This window comes from Bufo gargarizans, chromosome 3 (assembly GCF_014858855.1).
Source record: "Bufo gargarizans isolate SCDJY-AF-19 chromosome 3, ASM1485885v1, whole genome shotgun sequence".
Taxonomy (NCBI): domain Eukaryota; kingdom Metazoa; phylum Chordata; class Amphibia; order Anura; family Bufonidae; genus Bufo; species Bufo gargarizans.
Genome location: NC_058082.1, coordinates 517,538,756 through 517,560,056, shown reverse-complemented (window position 1 = coordinate 517,560,056; position 21,301 = coordinate 517,538,756). Strand labels below are relative to the sequence as shown.

The 21,301-nt window shown below is 40.5% G+C and overlaps 1 protein-coding gene across 5 annotated transcripts in view; it reads left to right on the top strand.

The window, feature by feature from the left end:
- CDKL5 (cyclin dependent kinase like 5) overlaps positions 1–21,301 on the top strand; it is a 402,014-nt gene that overhangs the window by 360,236 nt on the left and 20,477 nt on the right. For 2 of the 5 annotated variants that reach the window (XM_044284003.1, XM_044284000.1), the window contains exons 14-16: positions 6,957–7,058; positions 14,145–14,247; positions 15,021–15,144. In XM_044284003.1, the coding sequence (XP_044139938.1) occupies positions 6,957–7,058; positions 14,145–14,247; positions 15,021–15,144 (329 nt within the window). Of the gene's footprint in view, positions 1–6,953; positions 7,059–14,144; positions 14,248–15,020; positions 15,145–21,301 lie in introns of all 5 variants that reach the window. The other 3 variants (XM_044284002.1, XM_044283999.1, XM_044284001.1) reach the window with 2 other exon arrangements.

The following is a 21,301-nucleotide window of genomic DNA, read 5'->3' as shown; positions in this document are numbered from 1 at the left end:
CAAGATAAATTTTTAAAAAGGAACTAAAAGAACTGGTATATAAAGCCAGGGAGAAAGGCATTTTTCACAAACAGGAAAGATTTTACATCGACAACAGATATCCGAAAATGGCTATCTTCTATCAAAACCCCAAAATACATAAAGATGCAAATAGACCTCCTGGTAGGCCTATAGTATCAGGGGTGGAGTGCCTAACTAGTAGATTATCTAAATATGTCGACCAATACTTACAACCTTGTGCACAGTCCCTACCTACCTATCTTAAAGACACCAAGCACATACTTCAAATTCTGGAAAAAATACAGTGGAGAGAGAACTATGTAATAGGTACGCTAGACGTAAAGTCATTGTATACGATAATAGAAAATAATAAAGGCCGCGAAGCTGCACAGTATTTTTTGCACCAAAAAGGAGAGCTGCCCAATACGCAGATAGAATTTATTGGGGAATGTATTTCATTTATTTTAGAAAAAAACTTTTTTAGATATAAGGATGATATCTATCTTCAGACGTGGGGGACCGCTATGGGCACGAGGTTCGCTAATTTATATGTTGGTAGGTGGGAGATGGAAGCTATACACCCCAACAACGAGCTCCGGGCGGGCCTCGTCCTCTGGCGGCGCTTCATAGATGATGTCATTTTTATTTGGGAAAAGGGAGAAACAAGTTTAAAGGAGTTTTTAATTGATATTAATAAAAATGACTTTTATCTGGAATTTACTCCTACATACAGTTTTAGAGAAATAAACTTTTTAGATTTAACTATTTATGTAAGGGGAGAAAAAATATGCACAAAAACTTATGAAAAACCTACCAATTCAAATAGTTACATCTCCAGGACTAGCTGTCATTTACCTTGTTGGCTTGATAATATACCTAGGAGCCAAATTTTTACGCATTAGGAGGAACTGCAGTGAAGTAATAGAGTATGATAAAGAAGCAGAGAAATTACAAAATAAATTTGCATCAAAGGGATATAATATGAATAAGCTTTTGGAGCAGAAAGATAAAATCAAACTTATGGAGAGGGAAAACTTCCTAAAAAACATAACAGTGGAAAGAGTGTCACAGATACAACAAGAAGAAAGAGAAATAGAAAAAATTCCACCCATAATCATCCCATATAACGCCCAAACACGAATTTTTAGGAATATCGTAAAACGTCATTGGGATATATTAAAAGAGGATAAGACAATAGGACATCTATTCATTAAAGACCCAGCGTTTGTTTTTAAAAAAGCAGCAAATATTGGGAATATAATTGCACCAATGAAAAAATGTGCGGCCATAATGAACAGTAAAAAAGAAAATCACAAGCATAGGTTAAAAGGATTCTTTCCTTGTAAAAAATGCATGGTGTGTAAAAAATCACAGAAAAATACGATTAAAATGAACCGAATAACAAATGAAGATTGCACCTACGAATATAACATTCGGGACTACATAACATGTAGTACCAAAGGAGTTATTTATGCAATAAAGTGTCCTTGCGAAAAGCTATATATTGGGCGCACAAAGAGACAACTAAAAAAACGATTGAGTGAGCATATACAGGTCCTTCAGCATATTGTGATAAAGTTCATTATTTTCTGTAATGTACTGATAAACATTAGACTTTCATATATTTTAGATTCATTACACACCAACTGAAGTAGTTCAAGCCTTTTATTGTTTTAATATTGATAATTTTGGCATACAGCTCATGAAAACCCAAATTTCCTATCTCAAAAAATTAGCATATTTCATCCGACCAATAAAAGAAAAGTGTTTTTAATGCTAAAAAAGTAAACCTTCAAATAATGATGTTCAGTTCTGCACTCAATACTTGGTCGGGAATCCTTTTGCAGAAATGACTGCTTCAATGCGGCGTGGCATGGAGGCAATCACCCTGTGGCACTGCTGAGGTGTTATGGAGGCCCAGGATGCTTCGATAGCGGCCTTAAGCTCATCCAGAGTGTTGGGTCTTGCGTCTCTCAACTTTCTCTTCCCAATATCCCACAGATTCTCTATGGAGTTCAGGTCAGGAGAGTTGGCAGGCCAATTGAGCACAGTAATACCATGGTCAGTAAACCATTTACCAGTGGTTTTGGCACTGTGAGCAGGTGCCAGGTCGTGCTGCAAAAATGAAATCTTCATCTCCATAAAGCTTTTCAGCAGATGGAAGCATGAAGTGCTCCAAAATCTCCTGATAGCTAGCTGCATTGACCCTGCCCTTGATAAAACACAGTGGACCAACACCAGCAGCTGACATGGCACCCCAGACCATCACTGACTGTGGGTACTTGACACTGGACTTCAGGCATTTTGGCATTTCCCTCTCCCCAGACTCTGGCACCTTGATTTCCGAATGACATGCAACAGTCCAGTGCTGCTTCTCTGTAGCCCAGGTCAGGTGCTTCTGCCGCTGTTTCTGGTTCAAAAGTGGCTTGACCTGGGGAAGGCGGCACCTGTAGCCCATTTCCTGCACACGCCTGTACACGGTGGCTCTGGATGTTTCTACTCCAGACTCAGTCCACTGCTTCCGCAGGTCCCCCAAGGTCTGGAATCGGTCCTTCTCCACAATCTTCCTCAGGGTCCGGTCACCTCTTCTCGTTGTGCAGCGTTTTCTGCCACACTTTTTCCTTCCCACAGACTTCCCACTGAGGTGCCTTGATACAGCACTCTGGGAACAGCCTATTCCTTCAGAAATGTCTTTCTGTGTCTTACCCTCTTGCTTGAGGGTGTCAATGATGGCCTTCTGGACAGCAGTCAGGTCGGCAGTCTTACCCATGATTGCGGTTTTGAGTAATGAACCAGGCTGGAAGTTTTTAAAAGCCTCAGGAATCTTTTGCAGGTGTTTAGAGTTAATTAGTTGATTCAGATGATTAGGTTAATAGCTCGTTTAGAGAACCTTTTCATGATATGCTAATTTTTTTAGATAGGAATTTTGGGTTTTCATGAGCTGTATGCCAAAATCATCAATATTAAAACAATAAAAGGCTTGAACTACTTCAGTTGTGTGTAATGAATCTAAAATATATGAAAGTCTAATGTTTATCAGTACATTACAGAAAAAAATGAACTTTATCACAATATGCAATTTTTTTTAGAAGGACCTGTATACAACATAAATAAAAAATCAGAAGGGCATCCTCTTTCAAGACACTATACAGTAAAGCATAATGGAAAATTCGAGGGATACTCTTTCTTTGGGATAGAAATAGTTAAAATCGACATATGAGGAGGCGACTTCATTAAAAATATGTAGAAAAAAGAAACCCAATGGATTTTTAATATGGACACACTTGTCCCGAATGGTTTAAACGCAGAAATCGAGTTATTTGGTTTCGATTAAAATTATTGAATATATTTTAAATCGTCGAATTTCTGAAGCCGGAGCCAATTAAGATCATGAGCATGTAGAATAAAAGGAAGCCACTGGAGGCACTAGATTGATTCCCTGACGAAGAGTACCGTAGTACTCGAAACGCGTAGGAAGGGTTTTTTGGTGCTCACAGAAGCCCGTAGCTCAACAGGTGACGTCACCAGCTCCCCTTGTGAGCATGAGCGTAGGTATAAACGGAGTCTCGCTACCGGCCGGGGCAAACTCCATACAGCCTATTCTACCTGCTATTTGCCTCTGTGCAGAAGAAAACATGCATATTGGAACACCCGTGAAGGTGGCCCCCTGATCCCACACATCAGAACCAAGGTAATCTTGTTATTTCAAACTGAGGTGGACAGGTTTTGCATGATCAGAACCAGAGGTTAATAAGGGTCGGGTTTACTAGGCTGAGCGCGGTGTCTCCTTTCTCTTTACAATTGACTTGTGTAACCCGTTTATAACAGCTAGTGCGGAGCTGTTTTTGACACTGCTGCTTATTCATTGTAATTAGCGCCGGTGGAATATTCTTGTATTTCTATGTCCAATAGTAAAGTTTGATGGTAAAAATTTGCAATAAGATAAAGACACCAAGCTCTTCCCAGTATCAAAATGATATGCCAGGTATTATTCGATTTTAAGCGCAAGTGAAAGTTAATAGCATATGGTGCGGCGTCCCACTCACTCAATGCAAACAGCGGCGTCCCGCTGTAGATCCAACAGAATGCGATATTTTTTTTTTTAAAAGGAACTAACAGTCTTACCGGGAGGTCTTGAATGGACTTCGTTGCCCTCGACGCGGTATACCTTCTTTAGGGATCAGGGTTCCGGTCTCAAGGGCTGTTTGTTTTATTTGAATTCCGCGCCAAACCTTTGAACACACGTGGTCTTGTAATGGGACAAGGTATCATCCGTGCAACAAAAGTTTTCTTGGGCGGTTCGATATTTCATACGAAAACGTCCTTGCCTCCTCAGTCGGTCAGTATGCTTTTCTTCAGAATGGGGATAATACCAGACGCGTTTCGGGGTTTTAAGGAAGTGACCCCTTTATCAGTGATGAAGGGGTCACTTCCTTAGAACCCCTAAACGCGTCTGGTATTATCCCCATTCTCATGAAAAACATACTGACCGACTGAGGAGGCAAGGACGTTTTCCTTGAGAGCAAAGCAAACACGGTGGGAGATATCTAGCAAGGCAAAAGTGGAGTAGTTTACTCTAGAGACTGATTGCACCTTTCAGTTTTTAGAGCCCCCCCCCATCCCAGAATCTGCCCCAGTATTCAGATTTTTTGTAGCACAGTATCACTGTTTATATGTACCATATACATCACATTACCAATCATTCACAACTCAACTAAAGAATTACTTTGCACCTAAGCAATTTGTATTGTTATCTTGTTATCATTTGCGAACTAGTTTCAGGACACAGTTTCCCTGTAAAGGCCATTCATTTCCAGTGAGCATAATAATTAGATTTTAGAATACAGGAAACTTTGCTGCCGCAAAATACCTCTATTATCTTGCACCACTGAGCATCATTTTGTGTCAGTGGAATTAGTTTATAATGGAGCGTTAGCCTAGTTTTTGATAATCATGCATTTTGTGTGCTCAGCTTCAATGTGTGCTTTGCTTTACCATTCTGTATTTGTTCCATTTGTAATGGTTTCCTTAAAACAGAAACAAATGTATTATGGTAATAAGCAACACTCTTAGTGTTTGGTGTGTGAGGGAGTAGGTGTTAGTGTGTGGGTTGTGAAGATATTTTCCAATTACTTGTACAACTTGCATACCTTTTTTAGTACTCTCTCCCGTAATGACAAAATGCTTGAGATTGGTTTTGAATGGAAATATATTATAACATTGTTATTGTCAAGAATGTCCTGGTTTCCAAGGAACATAACATATTACATGATGTTATATGAAGTTTGAGGTTGTTTTACAGTGTAGACATGTATCTATGTTAGATCTGCAGGTGACGATTTTGCTAAGTTGACCAGTCAAACATTAAGTCCCGTTTCACACAAGCAAGTTTTCAGTGTGGGTGCAACGCGTGACGTGAACGCATGGCACCCGCACTGAATCCTGACTCATTTCAATGGGTCTGTTTACATGAGCGTTTTTTTTTCACGCATCAGTTCTGCATTGCGTTAAAATCGCAGCATGTTCTATATTCTGCGTTTTTCACGCAGCCCTGGTCCCATAGAAGTGAATGGGGCTGCTTTAAAAAACGCATTGCATCCACAAGCAAGTGCGGGTGCGATGTGTTTTTTACTGATGGTTGCTAGGGGATGTTGTTTGTAAACCTTCAGTTTTTTATCACACACGTGAAAAACGCATCAAAACGCATTGCACCCGCGCGAAAAAACAGAACAACTGAACGCAATCGCAGATAAAACTGACTGAACTTGCTTGCAAAATGGTGCGAATTTCACTGAACGCACCCTGAATGCATCCGGACCTAATCCATCACGCTCGTGTGAAATAGGCCTAAGAGTCAAGACTAATTCTCCCATTCATGGGCAGAAATTGCCCTGTTTGTCCATTGAAAATCACCAATGTTACCCATGCCATCTGCAGGGCAACCCACTGTGATGTTTGATTATCTCCTGTGTAGACACACCACCCATATCAATAAAGTCACTCAGGTAGACTAAGTCTTCTGGTATATATTTGATTGTGAAATAAGATAATACATTTCGGGAGCTTTATAAATTAAGAAAGATGTTATCTTATGAAGACAAGTCCCCCAATCAGAACCTACCTCCATGACCCAGAATAGAGAGCTGCTCTGTAAGAGGGGCTCCCGTTTTGGGTGGCTTGAGTTGTCCCTGTAATACTACATTTCTCGTGCAGTGGCTGCTGTAGGGGAAATGCTTGAGTAGCCATAGGTTTCCATGTCAATGTCAACTGTGTTCCAGGAATGAGATCTGGGGGCATCATATGATTTGGCTCAGTGCCCCTATTTTAAAAGGGGTTGCCCTTCTTCTGAATGGAGCTTGCAGAATTCTAAGCTTATTTAGAATGGATTTATTATCGCAGACCTTTTTGCGACAAACTTGCTGCATGTGAATGTCAACATAACCTGTAGATCAAGATTAATCAAATTTGAGGAAAAGAGGTTTCCGAATTCTCATTTAGGGAGTACTAGCTTAAAATAAAGAGTGGCATTGTCCATGCCATAATTGGGTTGGAAATCTGAGTAGTAACCTGGGTGGTATAACTCATTGTTTTATTAAAAAGTTTTTTTTATTTAGAACTTCCTTATTTCGCTTTGACCAAGGAACAATGGTATACAATGCACAAAGTATAATGCTGGTTCTATAATTTTCTCCTAGTTTTAACTTGTCACCCTACTGATGCTTTTAACCTATTTCTCTTCTATGCTAAAACTGCAATCATCATTCCTAAGATGTAGGATGCTTTTTTGACAAATGTTTTTTAACCTGGTGACTAAAACTCAGTCTATCTTGTTTGTTGTTGTGCAGTGTGCCTATATGTAGTATGTTTTATTTAAGCTTAACATGTTCACCTGGTAATATATGTGTTGTCTTGCTTCACAAATTGTATGAACCATTTGTTTTATTTGCTGTTAGCAGGCTGACCCAGCTCCATCAGAAGGGATCATCCACTCAAGACCTCTAGCTAAAGAGCCCAACAGAGATGGCGCAACTTCATTTCATTTGCGACAAAAGTCTGAGGTCTGAATCACTTAAACAGGCATATCAACAACCAAAATAAAATTTTAAACGTTGCCAATATGGGTATATCAGGAATTAGCACTGATTATCTGAATATATTGCATCATTGATCTGTAAATTCAGGCCTCAATGCTTAGCAATAATACTAAAGTGTACCTTGTCCTTCGTATGTCTCAAGGTAATAATATGTGCACGATAGTGGGGATAGCGGCAACGTTTGTCCAGTCTAACAGCAGGCAGTAAGTACATCAAGGTCAAACAGCTCAGAGCACTCTTGGCCAACCTTTCCCACCTACGCAGAGAACTGGGCAAGCAGATGACGCACATCTGAAGCAGTCAATAAGAAGTTTTTCACCAAACTTCATTTATGATACCTCAGCTTATGTTGGAGAATGGTAGAACTTATCTGCCTTCCCCTTCTCTCCTGTAATCACAATGCCAATTCAGATTGAAGTTAAACTAGAAGGTTCACCCTTGAGGGACAGCGATTACAACTACTTTTACCATAAAGGGTTTACGCCATGTTTTAAACATATCCTCAATCTCCAGCATAGAGTTTGAGAATACATGCTGCCACTTCAATCATCTGTTGGAGCTTGCCAAGTGATGTATTTTGCTTCTCTTTTGCATTCCTGTAGAGATGAATGGAGCAGCAACAAACTTGGTCAACTGCCATTCTATTTTTACGAAGAGACAGAGGACCCCTGTTCTTGAAATTGGTTGGAGTCCCAATGGTTGGACCCCTACCAATAAGATTCTTATTCCCTATTCAAGTTTAAAGGGGATGTCTGAGTTTTTAGTACTGATGATCTATCCTCAGGATGAGTCATCAGTATCTAATTGGTGGGGGTCCGACTTCTGGCCCTTTTGCTCTTAAGTTGTTGGAAGAGACCACAGTAGTCCATGAGTGCTGTGTCCTTTTCCAAAGCCAGTGATGTCATGTTCTTTGGTCACATGGCCTAGGCACAGCTTAGTCCCATTCAAGTGAATAGGGCTGGACTGCAATAAGCCGCTATCCAATGGACAGTGCTGTGCTTTTTCTGTGAGGATGCTGTGGCCTCTTCAAAGCAGCTGATTAGCGAGGGTTCCGAGGATAGACCATCAATATTAAATACTCGGACAACCCCTTTAAAACTTAAGATACACTTCTTAAGGGTAAAGCCATAACGATGGGCCAGGCAGTTGAAATGCAGGCATGATGCAGCCAAAACCTGTGCTGACATGCTGTTCGAAGGGATTTTCTAATTGATTGCTGATGGTCAGGTGGTTTTGTGGGCAAACAGCTTTTTTCCCATGAAACTTTGCAGCCATTAACAGTCAGATTGAATTCTGTGCTAAATACCATGTCTAGCAGTTCCATGTGGCCTTACCCTAGCAAATATAGATGTCTTCAGTCTTGGATAATGAGGAGAATTGATGGATGGTAACCATTTAAAAAACCTGGAAGATACCACCTATAGGAAACTGGAGAATACAATATAGCAGCTTGCTGCCTCATTTGCATGCAAAATAATAAATGCTTGCTTGCTTTTCAAGATTTTTGTGCCTTTGTAATGTTACTGTGCTTCTGTCTTTTCACTGGAAAACTGTAGCACTACTTCAAAAGATGTCTAAGGGTTACTTTACTTTAGCCATTGTGCATTGTAGTTACCGCAAGTGTCAGAATACATACTATCCGGTGCAGTATATGTAGATCTATTCATAGTGCAGAGTAAAGAGGCAAAAAAAGGCAGCACGTGAAAGTAATAAAGTGAAAGAGAGATGTCAGTGCTGCTTTTTTTTATTATTTTATCCCTGGGACATTAGGTTGGTTTACTGGGGTCCGCACCCCATTGCTGGACATATACCGTTCTGCCTTTTTCTTCTTTTAGAACCCGATATTAGTAGTTTTATTATGGTAATTATCAACACTCTTTGCTTTTCATGATGTCTAATATAGTACTTTTTCGTATTGATGCCTTAACCATGTTCTTTATATAAGTGCTCAGTGTTATAGGACCCCCACACTCAAAATATTATTTTATACCAATCATAGAATAGCTAATTGTCTAGTATACCTTTTACAGATACTCAGGTGGAAGAATTAGGTCTGTATTAGTTGTCTAGAAAAAGTTACTGTCTACAAAGTAGTTTGAGCATTGCTATCTCTTAGTCTTATTTGTCTATGATGGTCACATTCACAGTAAATGGAAGGGATGGGAATAGCTGTTTGAGCTAGGGACATAGGCTCATCTTGCACTCTGGCGAAGAATAGGATTTGAGGACCCTTGTTGTCAAGAATAGTTGGGATGCTGGAATTCTGCTCCCAAGTTATATTACGTTATAGCCTGTCTGGTTGATGGTTTATCAAAGTAAAAAAATGGATGGGAGAAACATTATTATAGATTTTATTTTGGAGGCCAGTAGAAATCTACAACACTCTTAGAGACAATATAACCAGTAGAGAGAGGGAGAGAAATGTATCATTGTGTTGGGCTGAAATGTTGCGTATCGGTGAATTAAGAAGGTCCACTGTTGTCATGATTTTTGGCGTGCTGCCTCATGCTTTAAGTTTCTTAAAGATTGATATATACCGGTAGTTATAAGGGTAAAGATTCAGTATAAATTGTATTTTACTCACTTAAATTTCAGCAATTTCTATTCTTAGGAGTCTAGGTGGTCCTGTCAGTGTCTGACTGCCTTCCTTGTATCAGTGTGCATAGAGATAGTTACCAATCACTGATGGGACCATCCACTCGATTTCTAAGCATACAAGGTGAAGGCATTTAAATAAAAAAATACAAGTTATACTGAACCAGTTTCCATAAATCGACTGCATTTTTCGCCCCATAAGACGCACCTAGGTTTTAGAGGACGAAAATAAGACCCCCATTCAGGCCTCAGATCAAACCGGCATGTTAATAAGACCCCTTTTCAGACAATCAGATCAGTCCCCCAATGTTAAGACCCCTATTCAGACCTCCAGTGGCCGAGGACCAGGAAGCTGTGAGTACAGAGCTTGAGGAGCGCTGCATTCACCGCTTCCCATTCCTCCTGTACTAATGACCGCTTCCATAATTAATTAGTATTCGCCCCATTAGACACATTGACATATTACCCCCCATATGCGATGTATTGGTATTTTCAGCTACCCCTGCTCTATAACATGTTGCCTGCTAAATCAGCTACCCTGTTCAAAGTGACAGGTTACCTTTTAATGATGAGATGTTGAGGTGTTTGGCCATCCTCTGGAACTTCTACAACCCTTGATGATATCTCTGCCCAGCATTGCCCTCAGTGCCACTCAATTGAAAGGTCTCTGCCTGTTTGTGTATGAAGAAACCTGTCAATCAAACAAAGATGGCGAGGGAGAGGTAGGGGGGCATCATCCAGTGGACAGTTCTCCCTGAGCCCATCTGCAGCATTTCAGAGTAAAAGATACATACTGTAGACCCTGATTTATCAAGACCTGCGTTTTGCTACGGCAGTCCGTGTGCCAGAATGAAAGTAGATTTCAGTCGTTATTTACCAGGTTCCTGCCATAAATAATGTGTGTCGGAGACGATGGACCCACCCACACCTCACCCTTATATCCCCTTTTTGGAAACCTGTGCAGCATAAAAATGCAACTTGTGCCTAAAAACTGAGTTTTGTGACTTTTTAAAGCCAGAAAACTGGTGTGGAGGAATTATATATACCTGTCAGTATGTCATGAAGCCACGGGTAGGCAACCTGTGTCTGCTGACAAGCTCCCATTCATGTGAAGCTCATATAGAATTTATCACGGCATTAAATGTTTTACCAAGTGAATAGGCTGCTTATGTAAATAAGAGGTAATATATTGGACCATTGGGGTAAATGCTGCCATTCTCTGCAGCAGAATTTCTTTTGCAAAGGATCGGAAATTACACTACAAGCAAAGCGGTTAAGATTCAGAAATCTCATTTACACCCTCTGGAAAAAAAACTGCAGCATAAACTGACTTGCACTGCATTTCAACATTTGCAATGAAAAGGTTGATCATAGCAGAAGACCCGCTGAGTATCTACCAGCAAGTTCACCTAAAAAAACAGCCCTTTTCTGGTGTTTTTGTTGTGGCTGATTTCAGCCAGATCTGCTGTACAGTTTCCGCTGCAGATTCACTATATTTGCCTTAGGGCATCAGTACCGACCGCTATCCCCTTGTGTTCTGTTTCAGTTGACTCAGTTGCATTGTGTTTTTGTTAGAAAAATTACTGTCTGCAGGACTTTTTCTTTCCATCAAAAATAACCGAAACGCTTGAAATTAACTTAGACTTTCAACATTGAAGTCAATGCATGACGGATAGTAGCAGGAGGGGTTTCATTTGTATTCGTTATTTAGTCAATTTAACGGATCTATTTTTTCTGTTACGATGATGGAACAGAAAAACGGAAAGAGCAACAATGATGTGAACTGAGAACTTACAGCTTAAAGGGTTATCCCATGACTAATGTAAAAAATGAAAATCAGACATCATATAGTACATGATAATCTCTTTCTAACAATGCCAGAACCAGCCCTGTACCTCACATGGGTCCAGAGATCTCCACATGTATTGCTGAAATTTGCTCGGCTAGATTTATTTCAAGCTGGCAGCTTAGGTGTTGTGCATTTCTCTAGGGGGTGTCCTTTCTGCCGCAGCTGGTGACAGCTGAAGGATGGAACTGAGCATGTGCATCAACCTCAGCTCACCTCAGTGAGCCAGACAGAGAATTTAGAAAAAGAACAAACAGCAGGTGGCGCTATACAGATAGATTTCAGTGAATAACTCAGTGGCTATACTAAATTTTTAATTACATGCAATTGCAATATTTTGTATGGGACAACCCCTAAGAATATAGGACAGTGCAATAGTTGATCAATCCAAGAAGTGTGGCTTTTGGTGTATTGCTAGGTTGAATCTAAAAGTATTTGGTTCACTTCACAGCATAGGGCTGCCGATGCTATCTGTCATTGACAAGCTCTATAAACCTGATCCCGGTGTGACATAGCTGCTCTGTGTAGGGGACAGGTGCACTTTTAAATGTTCATTAGTTGTTCCAAAAATGGGTCACATCTGTGTTTCTATCAGGAAAGCTTTATGCTTTTGAAACTAATACTAAACATGTTGTCGGAAAAGAACAGATGCAGTGAGTTCGGCTGGTACACCGTAGAATAACTACAAACCGGATTACAAAAAAGTTTGGACACTAAACAAATCGTGAATAAAAACTGAATGCAATGATGTGGAGGTGCCAACTTCTAATATTTTATTCAGAATAGAACATAAATCACGGAACAAAAGTTTAAACTGAGAAAATGTACCATTTTAAAGGGAAAAATATGTTGAATCAGAATTTCATGGTGTCAACAAATCCCAAAAAAGTTGGGACAAGGCCATTTTCACCACTGTGTGGCATCTCCCCTTCTTCTTACAACACTCAACAGACGTCTGGGGACCGAGGAGACCAGTTTCTCAAGTTTAGAAATAGGAATGCTCTTCCATTAATGTCTAATACAGGCCTCTAACTGTTCAATCGTCTTGGGCCTTCTTTGTTGCACCTTCCTCTTTATGATGTGCCAAATGTTCTCTATAGGTGAAAGATCTGGACTGCAGACTGGCCATTTCAGTACCCGGATCCTTCTCCTACGCAGCCATGATGTTGTGATTGATGCAGAATGTGGTCTGGCATTATCTTGTTGAAAAATGCAGGGTCTTCCCTGAAAGAGATGACGTCTGGATGGGAGCATATGTTGTTCTAGAACCTGAATATATTTTTCTGCATTGATGGTGCCTTTCCAGACATGCAAGCTGCCCATGCCACACGCACTCATGCAACCCCATACCATCAGAGATGCAGGCTTCTGAACTGAGCGTTGATAACAACTTGGGTTGTCCTTGTCCTCTTTGGTCCGGATGACGTGGCGTCCCAGATTTCCAAAAAAGAACTTCGAATCGTGACTCGTCTGACCACAGAACAGTCTTCCATTTTGCCACACTCCATTTTAAATGATCCCTGGCCCAGTGAAAACGCCTGAGCTCGTGGATCTTGCTTAGAAATGGCTTCTCCTTTGCACTGTAGAGTTTCAGCTGGCAACGGCGGATGGCACGGTGGATTGTGTTCACTGACAATGGTTTCTGGAAGTATTCCTGAGCCCATTCTGTGATTTCCTTTACAGTAGCATTCCTGTTTGTGGTGCAGTGTCGTTTAAGGGCCCGGAGATCACGGGCATCCAGTATGGTTTCACGGCCTTGACCCTTACGCACAGAGATTGTTCCAGATTCTCTGAATCTTCGGATGATGTTATGCACAGTTGATGATGATAGATGCAAAGTCTTTGCAATTGTTCGCTGGGTAACACCTTTCTGATATTGCTCCACTATCTTTCTGCGCAACATTGTGGGAATTGGTGATCCTCTACCCATCTTGGCTTCTGAGAGACACTGCCACGCTGAGAAGCTCTTTTTATACCCAATCATGTTGCCAATTGACCTAATTAGTGTTAATTGGTCTTCCAGCTCTTCGTTATGCTCAAATTTACTTTTTCCAGCCTCTTATTGCTACTTGTCCCTACTTTTTGGGGATTGGTTGACACAGTGAAAATTAGAATTAACCTATTTTTCCTTTAAAATGATACATTTACTCGGATTAAACGTTTGATCTGTCATCTACGTTCTATTACAAATAAAATATTGACATTTGCCATCTCCACATCATTGCATTCAGTTTTTATTCACAATTTGTTTAGTGTCCCAACTCTTTTGGAATCCGGTTTGTAGTGTAGTATACAATACTGTATACTGAACATTGGTGGCCTTCATATAGTGACTTATAGTGATTCTACTGGAAGACTACTTCCCGTATTAAATGCATGCTCACCTTTGAACACTACAGATATATATATACACACACAGGCCAGTTCTGCAGGCCTCTGATCCGAGTACAGCATTTCTTGCTTCTTCAATGTTGGTACGGAATTTGTTGTGATGAAAAGTGCAGTCTTCAGAATTAGGCAGTGTTCCCTAATGACTTGAAAATTGTACCGAAAAGCCGGCTACAGAGATATGACCTTCATATAAATTGTGTTCTGTTTTTGACTTGTAGGGAGGACCTTATCATGACACACATCCAGATGATCCATCCTCCAAAGAAAATCGTCATACATACACTGATACAGTCCCTAGACGGGTTGGCAGCTTCTACAGAGGTAAACTAATGGTCATTTCACCTTATTGCATTGTATGTCAACGTACATGAGATTAATACTGGTCCACAAAATGGGACCCCCCACGAGTAATGAAAAAAATTAAAATGAAACATCATATAGTAAATGACAACCTCTTTCTAACAAAGCTAGAACCAGCCGTGTACCTCACATGGATCCAGAGATCTCCCCATTCATTTCTCCAATTGTTCTGCTAGATGTATTTCAATCTGGCAGCTCAAGGGGCATTTCCTTTCTCAGGGGGTGTGTCCTTTCTTCTGCAGCTCTCTCCCTGTAACTGTTACAACTGCTAACAGAAGATATGTTTGGTGGCATCTGAAGGATAGAATTGAGCATGTGCGTCCATCTCGGCGAGGTGGACAGAAAAGTATTGTAAAAAACGAAGAGCAGGTTGCACTATACAGAAACGTTTTATTGAATTGCAAAAGTATTCATATCCAGGTGCTGGTTGGGAAGATGTAGAATATTTTTCGTGCGAAAACCCATTTAACCTGAGGTTTGTTGGTTGAATATTTGTATGCCACAGTTATCCATACATTCAGTTATCCACACCAAACGTGTATGTGTATAGGGGAGCCGGGAGGGAGTTGGAAGAGATAGCTGTCAGCTGAATGATCATTCCACTATTGAATATGTATAGCCACCCTTACTTGTAGTATTACTCTGTACCGTATGGAGATGCTACTAGACAGCTAATCAGTGCATGCACTTAAATAATACATATGTTCTATCAATGGAAATATTTTCATCTACAGTTCCATCACCTCGGCCAGAGGGAACGTTTCATGAAAACAGTGCGTCAAACCGAAGTTCTTCACATCCAGTCGACAGCAGTTCAGGAACAAATCACTCAAAGAGACAGACCACCTTTGATCACTGGTGAGAACTGGGGTTCTTTTTACTGTATGTATATATATTTATATAACTTAGAACTCACCTTTTACAATAGGTGATTGTCAAAGCTTGTCTAATCGCCACTCCCCTGTACAGTGACCTATGCACAGGTCACAGAGCATGCCCTCAACAGTCTCCCATAAAATGAGGTAAGCTCTAGTCTATCATATTCAATAACATGTGAGATCTTGACATATTATTAAACCAAAATAAAAAAAATTTAAAATCACCCAAAAAATCTATGTTTAACTTAATAACTTGATTTAAAGCAGCTCTGTCCCCAGGATTAACCCTATTAGACCAGACATACTGGCTGGTAAGGCTTCTAATGCTGAATAAAACAATACCTTAGTTTTTTCTGTATGGTGAATTGCTGCATAGATATTTGCGTTTTTATTCATATGCAAATGAGAAGTTTGAGCACCAGGAAGCGAGGCTGAATCCTTTGAGTGCCCAAAGGATTAACCCCCTCCTCCCTGCACCAGAGGTTAAAGGAAGTGCGGACACAGACGCGCATTGAAGCACAGCCTGATGAAGCGCAATTAGCGCGAAACGGCCGCCGCTGCCATTGCGTGTCTGACTTGTCCACCCCCGGCCTGATTGTGGCTGAATAAAGCTGTTTGAACGTATACCGGTGAGTGCCGCTGCATGTTTCTTCTACTGACCGACATTTGTTACACTCTACTCACTGTTTGCAGCAGTGCACCGCCGAGCGCTTCTCTCCTCGCTGGCCTCGGAACGTCTGTGATTGCCTCATACTGACTGTGTGCTTGTTTGACTGTGCCGCCCCCTGCTCTTTTTCGTGTGGACCCACCTCCTTGTGCTTGCACTTCTCATTTGCATATGAGTAACAACACAGATTTTTCTGCAGTTGTTTAGCATACAGACAAAACTAAGCCAATGGCGTCTGTAAACCAATCCATCAAAATCTGTGTGGCAAAGCCATACGGCGCTCCTTCCCTTCTGAGTCCTGCCATGTGCCCCTACAGCAATTTACTACCACGTATGGGGCGTTGCCGTATTCAGGCGAAAATGGGTAACTAATTATGCGGTGCTTTTTCTCCTGTTAACCCTTGTTAATATTAAAAATTTGGGGCTAAAGCAAAATCTTATTGAAAGAATTGAAACTTTTCATTTTCACAGCCAAGTGTTTCTAAATTCCATAAAATGCTCAGTACACTTGAAGGGTTGCATGCTTTTTTTCACGCACGTGATGAAAAACTGAAGAATAAGAATCTGCATCTCATAGCAACCATCAGTGGAAAACGCATTGCATCCAGGTGCAATCCATTTTTCACACAAGCCCCATTCACTTCCAAGAAGCCAGGGCTATGTGAAAAACGCACAATTTAGAACATGCTGCGATTTTTCCTGAACGCAAAGATGATGCGTTTAAAAAAACAACGCTCAGGAGCACAGACCCATTGTAATGAATTGGTCAGGATTCAGTCCGGATGCTATGCGCTCACTACACACATGGCATCCGGACGGAAAACTCACTTGTGTGCCCATGACTATGGCTTGCTACTGTATTCCACCTGACATCAAGAAAACTAGAAGCAAGAGTCATATAGATATATTTCTTCAGCACATTTCAGCTTCTTACGGTCTTCTTTATGTGCAGTATGGTTGATTCATTGCTTCATCATGCTGGTAAACGGGATTTTAGCTAAAATATAACTTTTATTGATATGTCAATAAAAACAGGGGAAGAACAAAAGAAAATCCCTAGAAAATGTTGGACAAGTGGGGTGGCACTAATCAAAGTGCTCAACAAAAATAGTGGCGTGTGGAAACCACCATGTGTATAATGTCCCACCCCCACTCTGTAACCAAATAGGGATATAAAAGAAATGTGTCCCAATATCAAATTGCCTCCATAAGCCTGGAATGGTGGTCCAGGATCAACTATGAAGAACTAAGATGAGAATCACATTAGAACGAATCATCCGCAGCTGATACTGCCCTAGTCCATAGAGAGCTTGGAGACACAAGTGTGCATGGGGTAATAGACACTGCGGTGTCCCAATTAGGACACATTTCTTTTATATCCCTATTTGGTTACAGAGTGGGGGTGGGACATTATACACATGGTGGTTTCCACACGCCACTATTTTTGTTGAGCACTTTGATTAGTGCCACCCCACTTGTCCAACATTTTCTAGGGATTTTCAGGTCATGTTGTTCTTCCCCTGTTTTTATTGACATATCAATAAAAGTTATATTTTAGCTAATCCCACACATACCGTGAATATTCTTAATTAGGGACGCTTTACCTTATCACTTATTAGTTCTGTAATAAACTGGATTTTAAATGTCCATATGACCTAATTTAAAGGGGTTTCCTGGTAGTACAATATTCATGATCTATCCAGATCATTCAGACCCCAAAGATCATAAGGATAGTTCAACAATATTTTTTTTTGCAAGAAAATTCCTTTAATTGTGCCCGTGAAGAGCATGAAACATTTCAACTGGTAGAGCATTGAAGAGTGCCTGATTAGCTCGAAAACTGCCAGCTATTCTGTTGTAATGGAGAATAACACAGCACAAATGAATGAAGAAGTTAAAAGCATAGAAAACAATAATCCACCACTTGGAACACAGTCAACACTCATCAGACTGGAGTGATTACATGAGCAGGCTCTTCAAACAGCCGATCAGTGGGGCTGCCATGAGTCAGACCCTCACCATTCATGAGAAGAGACCATCAACATCTTGAAGCAGGAAAACACCCTTTAACCCCTTCCCCCCCTTATGCATTTTGCACTTTAGTGATCAAGCAATTTTGTAAAATTTTTGATCGTCACCTAAGAGTTAGAACTTTTTTATATTTTTCCATCGATGTAACTCTATGAGGACTTGTTTTTAATGGCCCCATTTTGGGGTACACCTAACTCATTGATTAAGTTTTATTAACTCTTTCTGCCATTGACTTTGTATGTTCTAAATTTTGCGACATTCACTTGGTGACATAAATAACAGAGTAACTTTACTTTCTGGCTCAGTAAGATTACAGTGATACAAAGTACACATAGTTTTTTTTCTCTTTGTTTTATACTTTCTGCACATTTAAAAAACCTTATTTAAAAAAAAATATATGTTTTTGCATCGCCAGATCCCAATACCTTTAACTTTTTAAACTTTCTTTCTACGGATCTGTGTGAGGGCTTGATTCTTGCATATTTTGGGTTACATAAGGCATACAACAGTCTCTCTACAAAAAAAATTATGGTTTTCAACATACAGGATAAAGAATTGAAAATTGTATAGTTTGGGTCATTACAGATGCAGCGATATCAAATATGTGGAAAGGATTTTATTTATTCCATTGAGAAGCCTTTTTTTCAATGGGAAAAAAATGATGTGTGTGTTTTTTAACTAGTTTTTTTAAATAAAACTTGAATTATCATTTTCTTGCTCGTTATTTGGGTGATTTGCAATCCTTGGATTGCTGACATGGTACACTGTATTACTTATGTAGTACAGTATACTGTGCTGTCAGTATGATACTGACAGGCACTCTATCAGGCTGCACCTCTGGCACAGCCTAATACGTCGTATACAGAGGCAGACCTGGGTTCTTTCATTGGACTCCTGGCTGCCATGTACAGACATTGGCACCCTGCAGTCTCATTCGCGGAGGTGACAGTGGGAGCTCCCTTCCTCTGAATCCACTTAGAAGCCGCAGTCACTACTGCCCATGGCATCTAAGAGTTAAACATTCAGGATCGCTGCTAGAGTAGAAGTCTGGTTCTCACGAGAGAGCTGAGCTTCTGCTCTCCGCTGCATGGGAGACCCACCGTAAAAAGGCAGCAGCCTAGAATAAGGCCCAATAATGACCTGCGTAAAAAAGGGTATTGGCAGTGATTGAGGGGTTAAATGTAATACATTACACAGTATTAAAAGGATCAGTTAACAGAAAAATGAATATAAAAAATCTCTGTCTCTAATTTGCATTCAAGAAACTTAGACAATTGAAATACCCAATACAATAGTGAAAAGCAGAATTGGTATAATCTGTGGTTAAAACTTTTTCTTTCTATTTCTCTGATAATTGATGAACTGGAGCATCATGGTTAGGGCAGTGTGACTCACTGGAACATCTGCTTCCATGTTTGTTATACTTCTATTCCACAGCCATTACAGTTTTTTTGCTTTTGACTTAGATATAAATTCCTTAATCACCGGTAATAGTGGGTGGATTTCTCCATCTTTCTCTTCACTGCAGGCACACACATACAATAGATACCAGCAATTGACTACAATTTGCTGGCACATTTTGCTACCCTCGTCGTTCTGTTGCAGCCGTAAACCTTATATGTAGTTCTTTGTTTTTATTGATTTATACTTAACCCCTTCCTGACTGCCCACTGGATATGTACGTCCTATCTGCACCCTGTGCAGATAGCACGTTTATAAACGTTCAGGCAGCATTTTAATCCCAGCACTGATCAGAGCTGGGATTAATGCTCCTGCTCCTGCAATCTAGTAGGAGCAGGTTGGGTCCCGGCTGTCAGACACAGCGGGACCCTGAGGAGAAGACAGGAGTGAGTTAATTACCGCTTCATCCTCCTCCTGTGCCGGCAGGATAGCGGTACCTGAGCGCAGGGGGGAGAGCAGGAAACGAGCCGCCGCTTCCTCTGTTAGTTCCTCTGTTAGTCCCGGCTGTCAAGGAGATCCTGATCAGCTCTGCCTGTGTGTTAAGCCCCCACAGGGGGCTGTTTTCCCCTGTAACTGGGGCTCTTGTGGATGCCCCAGTTACAGTGGAAACAGTGAAAAAAAAAAAGTCAGTGTCCTCCAGAGGTATTTAATGACCTCCTGGGGTACATATTATGTGGCAAAAATAAATTTGAATATAAGTAAAAAAATTATAAAAAATAAAATTGAAAAAATTTAGAATGCCTTCGCTAACAGAAACTGTCACCATAGTCACCCTGTTCACTCAAACCTTTACATGTTGGATATCAAAATGATCATTACAAAATAGGGAACCCATTGCAATAATATTTTATAAATAAAAAGCTATAATTAAAAAATATATACTTTTTTATAAGAAATAGTGGATTTCCCCCAAATTTAACTTTAAAAAAGTTTAAAAAATCTCCCAAAAAACAACAACATTCTGATAAAAAGTCCTAAGTGTGAAGTAAAAAACAATGAAAAATTATTTTGGTAGTCAAACAAATAAAAAAGTTAAGGTCATCAAATGACCACATGCACAAAATCACAAAAAGGTTGCCTGGACATTCAGACCTTTTTTAAACCCAGTCATGAAGGGGTTTAACTGAACCTCTACCTGCAGGTAGCATGTTATAGAGCAGGAGGAGCCGAGCAGATTGATATATAGTTTTATGGGAAACAATTTAGTATATCCTACATTTTATTCATTTAAATCCCTGCTCTTTCTGTGCATAGAAATCCAGTGGGTGGTCCTATACAGTAAGGTTGTCTGAGACTGATTAGGACCGCCCACTGGACTCCTAAGAGATGTAAAGTAAACAAGGGATGTTAAATCTTTATCCACAAAACTATATATCAGTCTGTTAAAGGGGTTTGATTATATGACACTTACTAATATAGTCTTTGTTGAAATTCTGCACAATTTTCTATATTTCATAAGGTATTCTCCCTTGTGTACAGTCTTTTTGCTGTCCATATAGAGGTCCTGTCCATAAAATAGCCCCTGATGTTGGCTCATGTGACCAGGCAAATCACCTCCATTCGATGCCTCTTTCATTCCAACACACTTCACCTGCACTAAACTCTCAACAGAACAAGTTTCCTGGTCACATGACCCTCCCTCAGCAGCCATCTTATGGACAGGACCTCTGTGTGGACAGCACAAAAGACTTGGTAAACAAGGGGGCCTACAATGGTCTTTGTCCGTCCGACAGCCGGCATTTGTCGTGGTCCTGGCTGCTGGATCAGGCATGCCACATATGTGAACGTACCCACAGTCCCTGCTTGTAATAGCCACATTTTATAGCTGACCCCTGCTCCATCTAATTGGTGGAGGTCTTAGACAAGTCAGAATGCCTTTGAAGGGCTTTCTCTGCCAGACAACGCCTTAAAAGCGGTTGTCCAGGTTTTTTCTTTTTACATTTCCCCCCAGCCTGTTAAGAAATCTGTAACTTATGTG